Source organism: Grus americana, chromosome 15, assembly GCF_028858705.1.
Source record: "Grus americana isolate bGruAme1 chromosome 15, bGruAme1.mat, whole genome shotgun sequence".
Taxonomy (NCBI): Eukaryota; Metazoa; Chordata; class Aves; order Gruiformes; family Gruidae; genus Grus; species Grus americana.
Window position 1 is genome coordinate 15,646,193 of NC_072866.1, and position 20,444 is coordinate 15,666,636.

The 20,444-nt window shown below is 41.1% G+C and overlaps 1 protein-coding gene across 2 annotated transcripts; it reads left to right on the forward strand.

Moving 5' to 3' along the window:
• Window positions 1-4,846: 4,846 nt before the first annotated feature.
• Window positions 4,847-20,183, forward strand: RAC1 (Rac family small GTPase 1). Of its 2 annotated transcripts, XM_054842440.1 has the most exons (7): window positions 4,905-5,174; window positions 12,047-12,118; window positions 13,457-13,574; window positions 15,724-15,780; window positions 17,475-17,537; window positions 18,262-18,421; window positions 18,583-20,183. In XM_054842440.1, the coding sequence occupies exons 1-7, from the start codon at window positions 5,140-5,142 to the stop codon at window positions 18,711-18,713; spliced, it is 636 nt and encodes a 211-aa protein (XP_054698415.1). In that variant the 5' UTR covers window positions 4,905-5,139; the 3' UTR covers window positions 18,714-20,183. The 2 variants fall into 2 exon arrangements, with proteins under 2 accessions (XP_054698414.1, XP_054698415.1); XM_054842439.1 differs by lacking the exon at window positions 15,724-15,780 and having other exon boundaries at window positions 4,847-5,174.
• The last annotated feature ends 261 nt before the right edge of the window (window positions 20,184-20,444 follow it).

Genomic DNA, 20,444 nt, shown 5'->3' on the forward strand with positions numbered 1-20,444 from the left:
CATGTGAAAAATGACTGGACAGTGGAAGGCAGTAAAACTAGTAATAGTGAATGGGCTTACATAATGGTTAAACCTTTATCCTTTTTCTTAATATTTTAAGGTTCATTTCTGTGAAATGCTTGATATCAAGATAGGTGTAAGTTGAGGGGAAGTTGCACCTTATACATCTGTGTACTTGAGAAACGCCTTGCCTCAGGGCATAATGCGATGCTTACGGTTACAAAAAGGCCTATTCCCATATTTCTGCTGAGGGAGTTACAGCGATAAAAGAACTGACAGGACACAGAGAAGTCTCAGGTCCTTGCTTATAAATATATAATGATGTCTCTATTCCAAAAAGCTTGCAGTCATATACAAGGATTACTGTATATAGTCCCACTGCCTCCAACAACAGTTCTCACTGTAGTGAGCCCTGTCTGTTACTGCTTGCTAAACGTGAGGGTAGGCAGAAGTGAATGCAAAGCCTTATGTGGGTTTTATAACTGAAATTCTTGACAGAAGAGATATTTATCAGAAGCTACCTAAAGAAAATACAGGGCTTGTTTCTGTTGTATACATATACAAGCTAAATCATCTATACTAATATCACATGAATGTGATGCATTTCTTTTACAATGCTTTACTATTAATACAGAGATTTATATACTAAGCTTTTATTTTCATGCTCCTTTAATCTGTTCTCTCTTATGCAGCAAATGCTGACATTTAAAAGTTGTGGTTCCCTTTTCATTGCTGGCTTTGGTTCCTCTAGAGCAGACTGAGTACTATATTTGAACAGCAAACATATCACATGCTAGTACATGGGTTTTTTCAACATTCTGGCAACTAATCTTGCCAAAAATGTCTGCCTGGAATATCTAGAAATTGTGGACCACTACTTGTGGATTATATTATTTTCTAACATTAATTTTATGTCATGGTATCTCCCCAATTTCAGTGAAGATACTCTGAATTTCCTCCACAGTGATAGTGTCACTTTCCTAATTAAAACTGTGGCTCTGTTAGCTTGATGAAGACATGTAACTAAAGAATTCAAAGATCATTAAGCATAAAAATTCAGAATCTCAGGCAACTGGATTAGGTGTGAATCTTTAAGTGCTAGCTACTATCCAAACAGCTTGAGTAAGTACTACTATCCTGATTTCAAAGTGGTAAGGCAGAGAGTGCAGGCCACAAAGGCAGATAACACCACAGGTGGAACTAGAGTCCAGGAAAGAATTCTGGCTGCTGGCTGCTGTGCATTACAATTTCTTTCTACCAGTTACTATATCCCTAATACTACATCATCAATCACCTGACTTTTACCACCAACTCAAATCAAGATAAAATCAAGCCTTAAGTACAATTTTTAAAGAAAATTCTTTCAGCTATTTTAAGATGAAAAACCATCTGGAAATGCTGTTTTTCTCCCATAAGAGAAATCTCTCTTCAGTTGTTTTGGGTGGGTTTTTTTTTACCTAGATATCGAAGCGTGCTGTTTCCTGAGGGCAATTGAACAGAACTGGTGTCAGCAGGAAGTGTCACCCAGGAGTAAGAGAATACATCTATGAATCATTCTTAGGTGTTGTGTTTGTTTCACTGACGTGTTTCCCTGTATGCACAGTGTGTATACTGGTACTTCTCTATTTCTCTGTGCATTTGTTTGTGGCTTTATTAATGAACTAACATGTTAAAGAACACAGTAATAGTTTGGGATGAAAGATACTGTAAAAGTGCAAATAATTATTGTCTCTGTAATGCTGATAGTCTGTGTCATGGTGAGTAGAACTTTCCAGTATTGCATCAGCGTGATTACCCTGCCACTCCCCATCCACAAAGGAGAATAATCCTCCTTCAGTGCCAGCACATACACAATACTCACATTCAGACAGTATCCGAAACAATTTTAAACAATGATTTCCTCTCGATGTCTAAGAAAAAGACTTTCAACAATTGTAATGGATGAGAGAAGATAAGGTGATAGAGTGTGGAACAATATTAGGACTGATCTAAGCTTCAGCTTTATGATTCATGATCTTATCAGAATCATGGAAATATTTATAATTGGTTATTGTTACTGCCATTCATTATTTTCTTTTTACATGCTCCTCTGTGTAGCACATTTGTTACTATTCTCTATACAACTCAGCACTGCAGTCATATCTATCAAACTGATAACTTTTTTATTAAGTTGTTAGTAACTTCTCACTCCTTTGCCCTGTCTTTCACACTGTTTTCTAAGTTTCTTTTCTTTGGTCAAACTAATGTTTCAGTATGCTCCCTGTGTTGGTCTCTCCTCTCATTGTCAGGGAAAAAAACATACCTGCAGAGAGTGTTAAGCATTTGTAGCACCACGTAAGTTATTTGTTGCTCTTTAAAGACAAATACAGTACATGCTTGTTAAACAAAAAAGGATGCCAGAATAAAGTAAAATGTAGCTGAAATATAGTAAAGTTTAATAACAGAATAATTAACACATCATGTATTCTAAGGAGCATACACACAACAATTTGTCTTCCAAGGCAAATAAGGAAAGTTATCTTAAGGGAGATATCAACTAGGATTTCAAATGCAAATTTTTGAACAATTCCAAAAGGCTCCTTTTTATCATCTTTGAGGAAACAAAGATTTACAAATGTGTGGGGAAAAAATCGTATAAATCTGTTACCATCATCATCTATCCAAATCATAATATTGTTTTTAATGACTAACAGTAAATATTTATCTAGGTATTTTCTAATGTCGGCAATTAGATACCAAATTGGGTATAAAATTGTCAATTTAAAACATATTCAAAGCATACCCTGTGTTTTAACTTAAGTAGTTTTTTGACAATGCAAAACAATTGATCCCAAAAGAATAGGATGGAGGAGCACTGAAAAGAACATACATAAAAAGATATTGCTTGTCTCATGACAGGATCATAAAAACAATTTGTGCTAATGTGTTTTCTCTATTATAGCCTTGATCCTTGTCTTTGAAAGCTATTTTGTAATAATATTGTAAATTTTGTTGTACCTCTTTTTCATGTAAAAAACTCTAGTCATCCATCTGTTCTACACTGGATAAAAAAGAACCAGTGGAGGAATAGGTAGGTGGTGGGAAAATCAGAAGCAGTTTTACATGTCACTTGAATCTTCTCATGTTCTGGGTCTCCCCAAGACCATGACATAAATTAGACGGTCTTCATGTCTGCTCTGTTTCTGTGCAGTATGTCAACGGCCCCAAAACCTGTTGTAGCAGCCAAGAACAGCAGGAGCACTGCGATACTGCCCACACCTCTCTTCCGCAGCTCCGGGCTGCTGGGTAGAGAACAGTTGCCAGGTCATTGGCAGCAGCAGAGTCTTGGCTTTAAGGATATTTAGCTTAAATGACAAGTCATTTCAGTTTCCATCTGTATGAGGGAACATGGACGTACAAGTGTTGCAAAAATAGCCTTCCAGTTCACAGAGATAGTTATGATGTTTTCCCCACTAATGTGAAATATCTGAGAATTATCTTCGCTCAGCGAAAGAAAAATGGAACAGAATAAATATCACAGAATGCTCTGTCCACTGATGGGGTTGCGTTGTGTGGTATCAAAATAATTTAGAAATGTTCCAAAATTAATAGAAGGACTGGAAAACCCATGGTGGTGCACTGTATTGTTTTCAGTGAATTCATCATCACTTTGCAGAAGCAGCATGTGCATAGGCCCTTTCCCCATACTTTGAGGAATGGATGGCAATGCAAAGGGAATAGCACTCATACACACCAGTCCAGCCAGAAGCTTCTCTGCCAAGTAGAATTATGGCAAGAACTAATTGCAGAAATTAAAAGACTCCTGGGATCACTGGACCTGCTCTACTTGACTTTTACTTCAACAGTGCCTAAAAATAACTGGTTTGCTTGGGGAAAAAAGGAACCCGAGGCTCTGCGTAGCCTGACAGTCCCTGGGCTGTCCCATCCTACAAAGGCTCTGCGCTGATCTGCTCTAAAACTTGCAAGCAGCTAATTAATGCCATAGCAGCTGAGGAGGAGGGCGGGCGGTGTGAGGATCCATCAATGAAGGGAAATGTTCTGGCTCTGCACTGTGCTGGCACACCAAGTGAGAGTCCTGTCCCACGGCGGGTGGCTGGCTGGGGAAAATGGGCACCTACCCCCAGCAGCACATCGGGAACGTCTCTGGTAACTTGAGTTATATCCGCTCAGTCAACCTACAGGGCAAACGTAATGTCACATTAACATGCTTCCTGAGATGCAAAGAATCAGATTGGTGCATGATGTCCCAATAGTGGATGGCTGCTAGGGTTGTGTTAAGACCGTGTCAGGAGTGAAAGACAGGATCCCAGGTGGTGTCAAGACAGCTTTGTGTTTGACAGGTTCGTCACGACATGACAGCGTGGCGGCAGGTCGATACGTCGCCAGTGAGGAGGTGGACAGGGCTGGTGTGGGATGATGTCCTGACTCGTGTCCAGGACCAGATGCTGGCTGGAGACGGCAGCACGGCCTCCCCGCTGGGCGAGCTGCTCTCCTGCGGCCTGCACACCGCTGCCAGCCCGGCTCACAGTATGAGGCCGCTTGCTTATCTCAGCAGTGCCAGCACATGACATCACATTTCAGTAAGGCCCTGACTGATCAAGGGGGGGGGAAAAAAAAAAAAAAAGGATCACCCTGGGGGCCTCCCTGGTCCTGAGGTGGAGGGAGCGGAGGGTGGACCCCGGTTCCCCGACTGGGCTAGTAGCACAAGCATGGCGGCCGCTCCTGCTCGGAGGTAAGCGCAGCCGAACGCGCCCGAAGCCATCCCGCCGCGACGGAGAAATCCGAGCGGTGCCGAAACGGCCCGAAGCCCGTTCGGTTCCGCGCGCCGTCTGGCCGAAGAGGCCCGAAGCGGCGGCGCCGAAGCGGCTCCCCGTGAGGGCGGGGTGTCGCCGAGCGGGCCCGAAGGCGGGGCCGCGGGGGCCGAGCGCAGCCTGGCCGGATGTGAGTGGAGCGGCCGCTTCCTGTTTCCCCGCAGTCCTCCCTCTCCCCGCTTTGGGTGGTGGCCGCTGCCTCGTCCCTGCTCCCAGGCACAGGGCGGAGGCGGCCGCGACCCGGTGCGGAGACCGCCGCCGGCTCCCTTCTTGCGCGGTCCTCCCCGCCCCGCTCAGCAGCAGGACCCGCCGCCGCGGCGCAGCCCCGATGCAGGCCATCAAGTGTGTGGTGGTGGGCGACGGGTAAGTCTGAGGGGACCCCTCGGTCGGGCCCTCGCCGTAGGGAGCTCCGCCGGCACCCGGGGGGGGGGGAGGGGAGGGGAAAGGGTGTCCGCCCGTGGGGCGGGGAGCGGCGCGGGCCGCCCGGGCCCTGCCGCAAGTTGTGGGCGCCCCCGCCGCGGGGCCCAGGCGCGGCCTTGCCGGCGCTGAGGGGTGCGGGGGCTCGCCGGGGCTGGGGGTGTTCGCGCCGAGGCGGTGGGGTGGGCGGGTGGGTGGCGGCCGCGGCTTCCTGCTGGTGGCGGGGGAGGGGAGGGAAGCGTGGGGCAAGGCGATGACTGCTGCGAGCAAATGGTGGCTGCCTCGGGAGCGGGGAACGGGAGAGCGAGGTTCCCGCTGGGGTGTTCCTCAGCGGCGGGGGGGGGGGGGGTCTCGGTGCTGCCTGCTTCCCCCAGCCCTGGATTGCGGGGGGAAGGTGCTCCGGGGGTTGGTGCGGTGTGGGGGCCGAGGAATCCCTCCCTGTTCGTGCTGACAGAAGTGGCTTCGCCTGCCGTGGCAGGGGAGGGGGTGCGCCCCGGGTTGGTTCTGGCAGGGTGGGCCGCTTCTCCCGGCTCACCGTGCAGCTCTCTCCCGCTTCTGGTGTTTCATCTATCGCTAGACACACCGAAGTAATCAAAGTGTATTAAAAAAATTATAATGCTTTTAACTATATGAGAAATTTAATATTGATTTGAAATATCTTTTGTGAAAGTAACAAACTTATTACTGTTTGTAGCTTGATTTTCGACATCTGATTCTTGCAGTAAAACTAAGTGAAATGTGCTGAATTCTAAGCAGATCATAACTGCTTGTGAGCAGAAACTGTTTTTCTGCATGCGTACATCTAGGCTTGTAAGGCTCCTGTCTAAAGGAGACTGATAAACCACTTGAAATACAAATAATTAAGGATATACTTGTCTGTAAAGAACTGTTACGCCCACAGCATTCTAATATGGCATCACTTATAAGTGAAACAACTTGAGGATGCTTTCTAGAATCGAGTTAACTCTTAAGTTTAGCTATTGGATTTCAATGTGAGGAATGCCGGTATTGTGGTGGGGAAAAAGTTGTGTGTTTGGTACTGTTGAATATTCTCCGTGATGCTGTTCCCATCAACTTGGAGGCATTCTTTCTCTTACTGGATGTCAGAGCTCAGGGGAACATCACAGGCCAGCTGGAAAACAAGACTTGTCTTATGCAGTTTGAGAGGGTTTTTTTCCCTTAGGAGAAACAAAAATCCCAGTGTAGGCTGAGCATAATTGGTATCACAGCTAACTTCTGTTGATGACAGAGGAGTGAAGTGTAGCTAAATGGTCCAGCCACTGTCTGTAATTTCATGTGGTGCCTTAATTTTCAAGTTATTTGTGTGGGGTTTTTTTTTTGTTGGTTTGATTTTTAAGATGTAGAATCCCTAAAAAGGCAGCTAAGTATGGTTTAAAGATAAACTTACTCTGTATAACAAATTTGTTTTCACTTACTGTGTAAGATTCTGAGTAGTATGAACACGAAAGTGGCATCATAACAAATGAAGACTTTTCATAGTAATTCAAAGTAATTCTTTGATGCTAAATAGGATAACTATGGACTGTTCCTTTGGTTATATTGATTGTAAACCCAACAAATTTGCTTTTCTATTATATCAGATTTTTTAATTCAACTGAACTGTTGTCTGTGACTGCTGTAAATAAATGTGATGCATCATGTTTGGGTGGGGAGAAAAGTTCAGTCTATTTCCTCCTTGAGAACTCAGCACAAACTGTATAATGTTCAGGAATTCATTCAACAAAACAGTTCATAATTTGCTTTGTAAACCACCCCACTTCTGAACATATTTATTGCTCTTTGTCTTGGAAATGGAAGTGGTGTAACTCTACCTGAGTTTTGTGTGAACAAAATACAGTAGCTTGTTTTCCTTCCTCCTTAGTTAGAAGCAAATCTCTCCTAAGGTTCCATTCAGCTACTATTGCTCATTTTTGGTAGCTTTGCATCATTCTCCATTCAGTGTTTTTAAAAAAATCTTTTAACTATTTGTGTTTCTCTGTGCTGCTGCTTCAAAAGTTCAGGCATTACAGGTATTCTAGGAAATGTGTAATGTTTGGCTTAGATAAGGTTAAAGCTTTAGTGTTTCTGTAAAACAATGCAAGTTAAAGATTTGCTTATGTAATATAAAACTTGGGTATTGTTTTATGTACCTTGAGCAAAGATCTATTAGGAGCAAAACAAACAAAGCTCTAGAAGTATGTGTGAGATTATTTTTTTAAGGTATAAATGAGTAGGCTGTTTCTCATATGCAACTCAGTTCTTTGAGCTTTGACTAGTATCTGTTTAGACAACTAATTTGACAAGAAAAACATGGCGTGTATGCTAGTTGTGCTATCATATTTTGCCCTTTTTTTTTTCCTTCACTGTGAGGATTGTTTGGGGGAAAATGGCAACTGTTGCCTTGATTTCTTGATGATATAGAGCAGGAGGAATGTGCAGGACAGATGAAGAGCACTCCACTTGAGTAACTGCAAGAATTGCTGTTGATTGACACTTGAGGAAAAAGCATTGGTGTCAGTTATTTTTAGCGGCTTTTGTTTTCACTCTAAAAAGGCAGCTGTTAAGTGGTATGAAATCTCCAGTGATGTTGTGTAATGTTAGGAGAAGTTCTGCGTTTTGGAGAAATGATTACTAGATGCCACAGAAATGGTCAAACTTCATGCTCTTCTGTAGGCATTTTTTTAATTGTAGAAATATTGTAAGAACAAGAGCAGTAAATTAAGAGTCCCTGTTTGGAATTCTGATTAATTTGAGACCTTGTCTGCTAAAGCCATGCTATATTTGATTTGATAGCTTGTTGAGAAGGGGGGAGCGTAATTGGCTGCTTACTGAGTGTAGTGCAGTGTTCGCGTAAGATGCTGAACACCTTGGATCTCTCCAATGCAATCTGTAGGGAGTGCAGTGACTTGAAATTTAGTAACTTGTGTTACTGAACTTTTTTAAAGTTTAAAAAATGTAGTAGTATTGTAGGTACTGAACAGCATATTTGGGAGAGGGTGTGTCATAGCAAGTAAAACAGCTTATCTGGCAGAAACGTATGTGACTAAACCTACTATAGCAAAAATACTGAACTTTTGATCTGAGGATGGTGCTATGGAAATCTCAGCTACTCTTAAATGTCTGAGTGAAGACCTGGGCTGCTGTGCATCATATCTGCTAGGGAAGTTGTTCATGTGGATCAGAGAGAGAAAGAAATGATATAATCAAAGCTTTTTGTAAAGGCTGCCACCTGTTTGCAGATACCAGTGCTTCCAGAATTAAACCAGCAAGTACTTCTGCTGGCCTCCACTACCATGCCTGCAAATGGGAGCTAAATTATCACAATTAATTTTTAGCTGCAGGAAAGCAGGAGACTCTCAACCATCTGTGCAGCTCCAGTGCCTTTAGAGTGAAAGAAATGCTGGTGCAGGTCCTCCAACGGAATTTTCAGTGCATGTCACATAACATGGCTCCAAGCAGCTCTAATGCAGTGTGGAAACTTCATAAAACTTGTTAGTGTAAATAAGGCCAGGAAAGAGATGACACGTTTAGTTTTCAGGAATTAATACGTATGTGGTTATAGACATACATTGATTCCTGGATGGTACCCAGATGCAATAAGGGACTCGGTGCTGTCTTTTGTAAATCTTTCATTTATTGTTAAGTGGTTAAAATGCTGGATTTCTGTAGGCCATATTTTTAATTACAGTGAAATGTTAGTAGTTTCATTTATGTAACAGTGGGTGGACAGAGCTATGATTAAGTAGTTGCTAGAAATCTTGTTATGACTAATCTTGGTTTGGTATTATTTTAGTTTCTTAGTCTCAGCCTTTATGTACAAGGATTTATATTTTGCCAAACAGTTGGAATTCTCTTTAGGGGACTCGCTTTAATACAGAAGTTAGAAGTCTAAAAAAGTTGATAAAGTACTTAGAGAATGTACTTTATAAATCAAAGTAGACATTAGTGTTTATTTTTAAGACTGGTGACCATAATGATCTGATTTGTAGGGCAGTGAGCCAAAAGGCAAGGAAAGCAGGAAACCTAGATGGAGCAAGTCTGAAACAGGGTTGTGGAACGTGTTTTTTCTTGTTTAAATGACTCTGGCTGATTGGTGCTGCAGAAACACACTACAGGCAGTTCTAAGCTTGGAATGAAATCTCTCACCACCTCCTTCCTGCGCTGTTTTGATTAGCCAGAGCAGACTCACCAGTTTCAGTGCAAGGTGAGTGAGGGAGCCTGGGTGCAAAGTTCTTGATCGCTGCTGAAAATGTTGAGTTCAACATTAATTTGTTAGAAGCTTAAATTCCCTGTAATGAACTTACTGGAAAATGAAACATCAGACCAAACAGGTTTTTAGAAGCATGAGAACACGTAGCCTCTGCCTCAAGAAGTTTCCCAAAGAATCTGGCTTTTGCTCCTCTTGGTATTTTGAAGGTTTTCACGTTTGTCCTTTAAAGCCTGCTCGATTGTGTTGTGAGTGCAATTCAGCAGTATATTCAAGCTGATCTAACTAATAGCTCAGGGAGCTGAAATAGCAAGTGGCCCTTATGGGGGTGGCAGAGTGAATAGCTTTCCTTGACTCCTTGTTCTGGCTTGTTACAGACTCAGTGAATGCCACTGCAAGAGATAAGATGGGATCTCCTCTTTTGACAGCTGTTAAATTAGCTTAGCTGTGTTGTCATACTGCTCCCTGGTTCTTTCCCATGGAAGTTTTTGAATGGTAAATACCTCTTCTACTTTTGTGCCCAAAAGTAGATCTCAAGCCTGTTACTGCAGGAAAACGTTCAGAGATTGCACTTATCAAGAATAGAATTAAATGTCCCCTTTGTTGTAATTGGTAAGAGAGTGTGCATGCTGAAAGGAAAAAAAAAAAATCTCAGACTGTGCAAGGAGCTGGCATCTTGTTTCCTTAGAAGCAGGTGTGAAAAGTAGTGTGGAAAACTGCATGGTATGATTTGAGAGAGTTGCAGCAAATGGGAAATTATGCTAGGTGTCAGCTCAAACATAAAATTACAATTAAAAATGGGCACGTAGGATAAAATACTAGATAATTTTGCACACTGAAGCAACTCTTTCATAGCTCAGGCATTTAAGGTGATGTTGTCAGAGGCTGCTATCACATAACTTCTTCGGCTACTGCAGTATGGAACTGCGTAAAGTTTAATGGAGAGACTTGCTACAGATTGAGCTACAACATACACAGTAACTTACGGTTGTGACAAAGCTCAAATCTACTTAACTTACCTTAAACTGTGAGTCACTAGATAAGGCTGGTTGGTTACTGTTGAGTGTTAAATCATTTTGAATAACGTTTTGAATATGGTCTTTGTTAAGCGAAGGGACAGTCCGTGTGCTTCGAAATCAAGAGAAGAAATGCAATGATTTAAAAGGTACATAGTAAAATTCAGATACAAATGCCTCCAGTTGTTTGCAGCTGGGGAGCTAGTAAGCCCCTGACTAAAGCTTGTTTCTGTGAGTTGTTTTGGGTTTTTTCTTCTGCAAAAGTTAAAGGATAATAGGATATTTTTAGCAATAGCATTTAGTTCTTGGGTTGGGTTTGTGGTTTGGTGTTTTGTTTTTCAATATTAACTGTAGTTCCAGACTAAAACTTTAATGAGTTCCTTCAGCTTGTGAAAGATTTAGTTCAGGAGGCTCATGAGTCAAACCTAACAGTAAGATTATATGTGTAAGTACAGTAAGGTTTCAAAGTTACTGCTGACTCGCTTTGAGCAAATCATTGTAGTGATAAAACATCTGCAAGACAACAGTTTTCCTTGCGTGGAAGTGTGTCTGTTTGAGAAGAGTGGTTGGGAAGACTGTAAGGCTGTCTGGGCTAATACTACCGCTTTGAGGAACTAGTTGCACGCTCACCTCTGGAATCTCTCACATTGTTAAAGGATTATGCACCTCAAGTGAGAAGCTGGCATGGGAACCAGTCTGCAGCAGTGTTGGAACCACTCTTTGCAGAGTCTATTTTAAAAAAGAAATATGGTCCAATTTAAAGTTTTTCAACCCTTTAATTGAAACTGTAACAAAAATTCAATGGTGTCATTAATCTAATGTTTGACTCTAGATAAGATGTGGAGAGGGAAGGAGCTGGCTGCCAGAGTTTTGAAGGAAACCTGGAACAGAACCTTGTCCTGCCCCTGTTTCAGGCTGTTCAGAATTAGGTCTGTGGGGGAAGGTTTGGTGTTCCAAGTTCTCCAATATTGGAATGTAATTTATCTATAAATCAGTTTGTGATATGTTTGAATAGTTGACAAATGCACGTGGGGAGTCATTTTGCAATAGCAGTAAATACTGTCAGGGTTATAATTTGTAATTTTTCCTCAAATACTCAAAAGTAATGATGTGTTGACAAATTATACTTTTCAAGCTTTTTCAAACTTTACTTATGTGAAAGTTTACCAGTTTCTGAAAAAAAAAAAAGAATTTTGGATTTGTGTAATGGATATCTGGAAATAATTATCAGGTTTTTTTGGTTTGTTTTTTTTTTTTAACTTCAGAGAGTTGGAATAAGGTGGTCTTGATGAGTATTCAGTCAGGTGACTAGCAGATGTTACTAGTCTTATTAATACTTGTGGGGTTTTTGTCTAAAGATGAACACAATTTGGTAATTTACCACTTCACAAAGTGGGTGTTTATATTAGGTGTGTTTTCATTGCCAGTAATCTTAAGGCTACAGTGTATCAGCTGTTTTCCTGCACAGCACTGACTACTGACACTCAATTGTTCCTTAGGTGACTAGATGTAATCAATTTTCTTCCCTAAAAGGAATAATTTTTCTCATTATTCAAGATGAATGGTTTTTACATGTGAACTTTCTCTTTTTACAGTGCTGTAGGTAAAACATGCCTACTCATCAGTTACACAACCAATGCATTTCCTGGAGAATATATACCCACTGTGTAAGTACTTTTATAAAATCCTAAAAACTCATTTATGTCAACTTCTCTGTTCTTACTCCATTCCAGATTCCTTACTTGAATGGTTTGAACTGGCTGCAGGCACCCCTCAGCTTGATCTGAAATGTTTAACTGAGTATCTGGGGGTGTGTAAGGAGAAGCACCTTGGGCTTTTACTGCTTAGCACAGTTGTACCTGTGTGCATTCATGCTCCGTCTGATTTGTGCCTCTCTGCTCACAAGGCCTAGCTTATTATTACTAACGTTTTATCAGATGCTGTTCTCTTTTAAAATAATGTATTATTTCTATCTTTAATATGATTCATAATAAGCAGTCCTGAGACTGACCAGCTTGTAAAACATCGTATAGTAGTCAGAAATAGTTGGTTTATGTGGCTAGAGATTTTTTGGTTGTTTTCCCTTCCCCTTTTTGTGCTATTGTCAATCCTGTGCTAAGCCAGCCATGGCTCTATAGCTCCTCAGGCGTGATTGTGGGGATTCATTTATTTGGTGCTTCCCGTTTTCTTGCATGTAAGGATTTGGCAGTATCAGTATTAGTGTAGTTCTCTTTTTGAGGGCTTGTTGTGGGGAGGTGTTCTATACACAAGCAGCTGCTTTGCCCTTAGTGGATGTGTCTATATTTATCTGGCTCTCTGTAAGTATTGATGAGTTTCAGATAACAAAATACTTTCTAATGTGATTTACAGATGATGTTAGTTACCCTTGCAAGACCTTGTTGTCTTAATTACTCCTGTTTCCTTTTTTGGGTCTTAAATTCAGATTTTTTGTGTTACAGTATGCTTTTGTTCCCAGTGAACTTACTTTAACCAAGTCATTAAAACCTTTGCACCTACAGTAGTGATGAGATAAAAATCATGCCTCTCCTGGCCCCTGGTTATTAACTTTGCTATTTCATTGGAGGGGTTTTTGATTAGCAGGATTAATAAGGCTTTTTTTCCTCACCTTCTGTTTCATTAAGGATTCCTTGGTTGTTGCTCATGTGTCTTCTATTCCAAGTCTTACAAAATGAGACAGATTAACTTGCTGAACATCCCACTAAGACCAGAACGTGCTTGCTAAGTGCATTGCTTTCCTGTACTTACTGAGATTAACACGTCCTTTGGAAGAGCAATGAAAAAGATGACTTCTGTCAGACTGGACCAAGTCTGTTGTGCATACTTTTTCTTTCCATTCTATTTAAAGAACAACTTCACTGTTTCTGGGGAGCAGAAGGATGCAATAAAAATGTTTCCTTTTGTAGTGTTCCCAGGTAGGACCCTATAGGAAAGTCCTTGGGTGCCCTATTTTACTGCAAGCTAATGCAGCTAACTTTATTTTTTAGTTTCGACAACTACTCTGCTAATGTAATGGTTGATGGAAAACCGGTCAATCTGGGTTTGTGGGATACAGCTGGTCAAGAGGACTATGACAGACTACGTCCACTCTCCTATCCGCAAACAGTAAGAACTACAGCGTGAAACTAGAAAGAATCTGTACAGCTTTGTCTAACATAGAGGTTTTTTTCTTTTTGAACATATGGCCAACGTTGTCACATCTGGAGTTGTATTTATTAGTAACAGTGACTTGTTGCAAGCTACCTTCCTTCATCCTACGTGCTGTAGCTGTAATATTATAATCTTAAATGGGTCTACAGTTGTACAAATGTTAAAATTTGCATGCTTGTGTATTTGCATGCCTGATACACGTTGGCTTTTGTGTACTTGTAGCCTGAGAATCAACTAGAATGCTTGATTTAAAACAAGAAGAAAAAACCAAAACGAAACCCCAAAACAAATCAAAAAGAACCCCTTGGTGAATAGTCCCATCAGCTAGTCCATTGATTTTAAGGTCAGCATGCCTGCCAAAAGCAGGGCTTGTTTTTGTTTTGAGGCGTGATGTTTGGCTGCAACCTGACACTGTCACTGCTAAGCACTTGATATTGTTTAGTCTCCCTGAAGATGTTCTAAACGTGAAAGAGGCAGTCCTGAATGAAGATATTCTTGGTGTTGACAGAGGCTGGGTCGGAGCTTTCAAATATACTTAAGCCTGTGGCTATTTTATTACTTACTGTAGTTTGTGCTATAACATCAATACGAACGTGCTTCTGTCTTTCATGCTTGCAACTGGTTAAGTCCTGTCCGTGTGCTGCATCCTTCCTTCTAGAAGGAAAATGCTGAAGTAATCCGCTCTGCTCTTCCCAGTGCGACGGCAGCTGCAGTTAATCTTTGTAGAGACTGGTTTTCTAGTCTCCTTAGAGCAGTTACTTTGATCTGGTGGAGCTGTGCTATAAGTAAAGAAAGGTGGTAATTTGCAGGGGGGTTTGGCGTTGATTACTGTTGTTAACTGTCGAATATATATATTCAATGCTAATAATGTAAAATGCAAAACTTCCAGTTATTCTACAGCATAACTGTTCTCTTCAATACTGTGAATCTTACTTAATGAACTCTGGTGCTTTGGTTTTTTTTTTGTAAACTGCCTTAATTCACAGTTTTCCTTAATTCACTGCTCACTAACTCTTACAATTAGGCTTTCCCATCAGTTACGATACCCAAGATGGATATGGACTTGCCAGTTGTAGGCAACTCTAGTAGAAATGCCAGAACTGTCTGCCTTTTCTAGGAAGAGAGACAATGGAAACCTGTTTTTCACTAATATTTAGATATTTGTAGGATACTTAGGAGAACTTAGGCTTTGCTTCATATAAAAATATTTTCAAAAAAAACTATCTCGGGGTAGAAAAAGGTATGTTGAAAGATCACTCAGTAGTGTGAGAAAGTGTGTAAGGGAGAATATTGTTCCTCCCCTGTGACAGAGGGACAGAATGCATGTGCATGTCTTCAGCCTGCTAAAATAGCTGTGGCTTTCTGACAGACTGCAAAAGAATTCCACGTCAGTCTAAGCATAACTTTGGGGAAAAAATCTCTTCTGTACAAGCATGTATAACTGTTAAGTAAAGGTTTGAAGTGCTCCCAGGTATTTGGATGGGTTTTTACAGCAGAAAATGAGACAGGGTGGTAAGTCTGGAACTTCTTATGAAGCAGTCTTCAGATTTTAGACTTGTGCAACATGTAGATTCATCATCACTTGAGGGACAAAAAAACCCACAAAATTATCTGCCACCCAGCAGTTCAACAGTTAAGAACTTCACAGTAAGAACTTTGCCATAGCAGAGGCATTAATTTGTCTCTCTCCCTTATTCATATTTTTTTCTTCCTTAAAATATACAGGAATTTAATGCCTTCTCCTGAATATATTTGAAATCTACCATTATTTTTAAATATTTGGGGAAGGAAGAAGTTAGTTCAGAAAAGATGTTTAACCTTGTTTCCTCAGGAGACCAAACCAAAAAGAAAATTAAGTTAGGAGGATGCTTTTCATAGAGGTTTGCTTTTGGAAGCCTCCCCTGACAATGCAGACGGACGTTTATGGGGAGGTCTGGTGCTCTGTTCTGGATGCAGGTAGCTGGTTGTGCTGAACTCCAGGGCTGTGTGTCTCTCTCCAGAAGAAAAGCCATGTTGTCAATATTTGTGAGCACACATCGCTGACTGAGAGAATGTTCTCCCTTAAATCCATTTTAGGAGTAACTTTATCTCCTACTGTTATTAGGTTGGAGGAACCAATGGTAAGAATATATCATCCAGTCTGACAGATCAACCTATTGCCGTATGTAAAACTTTAAATAAACTTCAGTTCCAAGTTCTGTCATCTTGTCTTGCTTACCATAGTGATAAATTGGCCCCTATTTTTTTAAACAACTACTTTTCTTGGAACTATCAAATTGCTAGATCTGAGAACTCTGTTACCAAATCTCTTTATATGAGTTGCTAAGACTAAACCTTTTCTTGCAAATAGCTTTTCCTCCTACTTACTAAGATTAGTAGTGTGCAAGACACCTGAAATCTTCAGATAATTCCTCATGGTTACACTGATTTTTTTTTTGATCTCTGGAGCTAGTAAAGGAGAGAGTCTGCGTAACATGCAGAACTTCAGTCACCACAAACCTGCAGAATTGGAAAACAGAAGTAGTGGCCATAGTATCACATTATTTGATGTTGTTTCTTTCTTCTTCTGGGACGCTGCTACGGAAACTCGTTGGGGTGATGCATGAACAACTGGGTTGCAAGTGCTTAGCAGTGCAGATGTCAGATGCTGACCTAACAAAATGCCTTGAAATGCAGCACAATCAACTAACATTCTGAAATGCCTGATTCTTTAACACATTTGATACTGGAATAAGTACGGATGCAGAGGTAGGTTGGGGAAAGTTGGGCTTGTTGGAGAGATGTTTACTGAGTTTTGGGTCATACAGCAAGATTACAATCTTCATCTGGTTAGACTGCAAAAATTAATTTTGTGGTTATTCTGAATGCTTGTAGGCTACAGTGTGTCATGTATGAAGCTCACTCTTTTTTTGAAGTGTATGCTGTATGGCAGTTAGTGTAAGCGTTTGCTCTAAAATATTTTTACCTGCTCTTACTTACAATTTTTTTTGCCCGCAATTGAAAAGCGAGGTGTGTAAGATCCCTGAAAACATCCCCTTTTCTCTCTGCTTTCTCATAATTTAGAAAGGTAAGGACGGAGCTTTGATGTTTTTAATACCCTTCTCAATCCTAATTTGGTTATAGAGAAATTCTGAAATCTTTTTATACTGACATTCAGCAGAAGTGACAGCTCTACAAGATTCTTCTGACTTGGGCATGGAAGTAATAATTGTAGAAATCATCGTTGTATGGGTTTTTTTTTTTATTCCATACTGTATACTTTGCCTTTGCAATTTAAGACTACTTTACAGTACTACATTAATAGTATATTTGGATTTAAAAAAAATTAGTGCCAACAGTTAACCCTTTGCAACATCCTATGCTGATGAGTTCCATGTCTTTCAAGGCTTAAATGACTTAGAGGTCTGCAAAGAGCCTCCACCCCAGTTCTGAAGCCAGTCTTGATGACTCTTTGTTGCTTCATGTTCATCAAGGATCTGAAGTGTGGTGCTTTTTTTTTTTGCTGTTTTCTGAATGTCAGTGAGGGAGAAGAAATGACATTTAGGGGGGAAAAAAGCTTGTAATGCAACAGTATTAGCATCTTGGTTGCTGGCTACTGCAATAGTTGATTTTAAACTTGACTGCAGTCTATTTGTTGTTGGTTTCCCCCTCCCTTTGTGTCTCCTTGTAGCTGCCTGGGAATGATTCCCCCCCCCCCCGGGAAAGCTACCTCTACTTGTCACATGCAGCTGTAGCACTGACCTGGCCTTTCACAAGTGTGATACAGGTGACAGTGTGATACAGGTGCTGGCGATATCGGCCTTTTCATGAGCTGTTTTGCTCTACTGGGCTAACTTCTAACAACTTATTTTGTAGGATGTCTTCTTAATCTGCTTTTCCCTTGTGAGTCCCGCTTCCTTTGAAAATGTCCGTGCTAAGGTAAGTACAAGCTGGTATGGTTTTATTGCTGAGTGTTTAACATACTGGTCACTTTACAGCAGTGGCTGGAAAATATTAGGGGATTTTTTTTTTTTTTTTGGCTGGCAATGTGAAATGTAATTTGAAAAGGCAGAAATCCACTTGCCTAACTTGTAAGTCAGGGAAGTTCAGGGCAGGTGAAGCGCCCTGAGTATGAATTGTTCCCTGATGCAGCGATAGGATAGCAGTAGCTGGAGAGCGTTCAGCCAACAAGGTGCTAAGACCACAAACAGGAACTTTCCTTTTAAGGCAATTTAAAGGAAAGTATTAAAAAATAAATGTGTGTAAAAATATGGCTGTGTTTGCATCAGCCAGCATTCCAGCACATGCTCTGCTACTGTTACAGTCTTTCATGTCCTTGGACAACTCTGCAGTGTGGTACTGGGGAGACCTCAGATGAGAGGTGGTCTCCATAGGTGAGGGAAGCACAGATCAGGGTTTTCTGGTATGTGGAGAAAATGCAGCCCTTAATAGGGTAAATTTTTAAGGTGTGTATATATAATAAAAATACCTGGTGACTTCATTAGAAATGTTTTGTAAACCCCTTAACGGGGTCTGATGTTCTCCCCTCTACGCCCTGATGACTCTTGGAAGTGCCGTGAAGGACTGTGAGCCTTTTGGTCCCAAAGTTCGAGAGCCTTGGTGGAAATCTGCCCCCATACAACCTACGCTCTTTTTTTTGCAGTGGTATCCAGAGGTGCGGCACCATTGCCCCAACACCCCCATCATTTTAGTGGGGACCAAACTCGATCTCCGGGATGACAAGGACACTATTGAAAAACTGAAGGAGAAGAAGCTGACTCCTATCACCTACCCACAGGGCCTTGCCATGGCAAAAGAGATTGGTATGATGGCAGCGAGGTTATTTATTGTTGAGCTAAATGTGGTTTGTGGAAGATGTACCTGAATTCAAAGAAATGCCTGGCTTTTCTTGTGGAGTTTGCTAGAAGCAGCGCTGCTGTAATTGTGGAAGACTGCTTTGTAATTGCTGTTTTGCTTTCCACAGGTGCAGTGAAATACCTAGAATGCTCAGCACTTACGCAGCGAGGCCTCAAGACAGTGTTCGATGAAGCTATTCGAGCAGTTCTGTGCCCCCCTCCTGTAAAGAAGAGGAAGAGAAAATGTCTGCTGCTGTAAATGTTACCCTCCCCCTCCTGGTCCAAGCCCTGTGCTTTGCTCAGAACAATGGAGCATTCACACTCAATGCCAAGTTTTCCTGTTATAAATTAGTTCTCTTCCATAAATTCTTGAACCAATCAACAATTTCACGGTATCCTTTGTTTAAAGTATGAAAGTTATCTTGCATTCTTCTAAAAAGCAAACTCCTGACAAGACAAACCTATGTAAAGCCTTATTTTTAAAATCCTATTCTTGCTCAATTAAGTGTTGCCAAACTAAGTTGCATTGTTGTGCTACGGACACTAAGCACTAAACTGTTTTTTAAAGATTCTTTGTGAAGATGACTCTAATTTCTGGTAGGAAAGTCAAAAACACTTTCTAGTTTTTCACAGTAAGTAACAGTACCGTATAATTAGCAAAACACTGCACTCTGTGTTTTACTATTATGTGTTTTCTCAAAATCCCCCCCCAGTCATTGCGTAGCGTTGTATATTGAACCTAAATCTTTGATGATGACTGACACCCTCGAGTCACAGTGTAAAATGCTTTATCGTTGGTAAGGGCTTGGTTGCAATCTAGTTCTTGCTGCTGTGATTTAAAAAAAATAAATAAATAACTATTCTTACCGAAGTGTATCTAGTCCTTTTGACAGCATTGTACGGTGATGGATAAGGAGATAGCGGGTTGGATGAAACGATAGTGCCAGACAGTATTTTCTCACTGTACGGATGACTGACACTACACTGCCAGGGTCGCTGGAACTGAATTGGTGTTTGGCACAGGTTAAAACCAGCGACCAGTTCCCAGGGGTGCGGCAGGGAGAGGTTGGTGTTCACAGGGACATTCCTCTGACTTCTGTGGGGGGCATTCAGCGAGGTACAACTCTCAACCAGTCATTCCCACAACTGTTGTGTAGTAAACGCTTTTCTCTTAGAATCTTTTCTTACTGAGCAATATAACTTGTATTTTAAAACCTGAGAAGTTTTTTTTTTTTGTAGTGTAGAATGTTCAAGCATCTGCTCCTTATTTTCCTGTTATTTCTGACCCAGTAAGTTATATGCTTTCTGAGGAGCTCTTAGTCTATATTAACTAGGTGTAAAAATCATGTGAAGCAGCTTTACACATTTTAGTAATTTTTGTATTTTAAACCTCTATAAACTATGAACCTTCTCAAATATCACTGTTTGCCAGCTCTCCCCAGCAGTGTAACATGACTAATGCAGACAAGTGTTCTTTTATGTCACTACGTGTACACATGCAGCATAGATTGAGTAATGGTAACTTGGGTCTGTGAGGTTCTGTAAATTAGTGCTAATGTTCTGTACATCCTAAACTGGCAGGAATCCAATGGTGAATGACACCCTTTCAACCACTAAAGCAAAATTTAAAAATAAAAGTCGCAAAGTTGTGAAGTTTTTACATTGATCTTTTGCTAATGCAATTAGCAATATGTTTTGCATGTATGACTTAATAAATCCTTGAATCACATGTGTGGTAATGTTTGAGTTTCTTATACTGCTAAGCTGTTCTCAAGCAGTGTGGGGGTGTTCTCTCCTGTGTGCTACCCACAGCCTCTTTCAGCGATGCTCTGAACCAGAATTAAATATGGTGCTTGGCAACATCTCTTAATGTAAGGCTGCTCATCATTGGTGTTTTCGCTTGCTTGCTTGCTTCCTGCTGCTGCTTAATGGGTTAAAGCTGCTGCCAACCAGGGAAAGAAATACATACCAGACAGTGAAACAGATATCT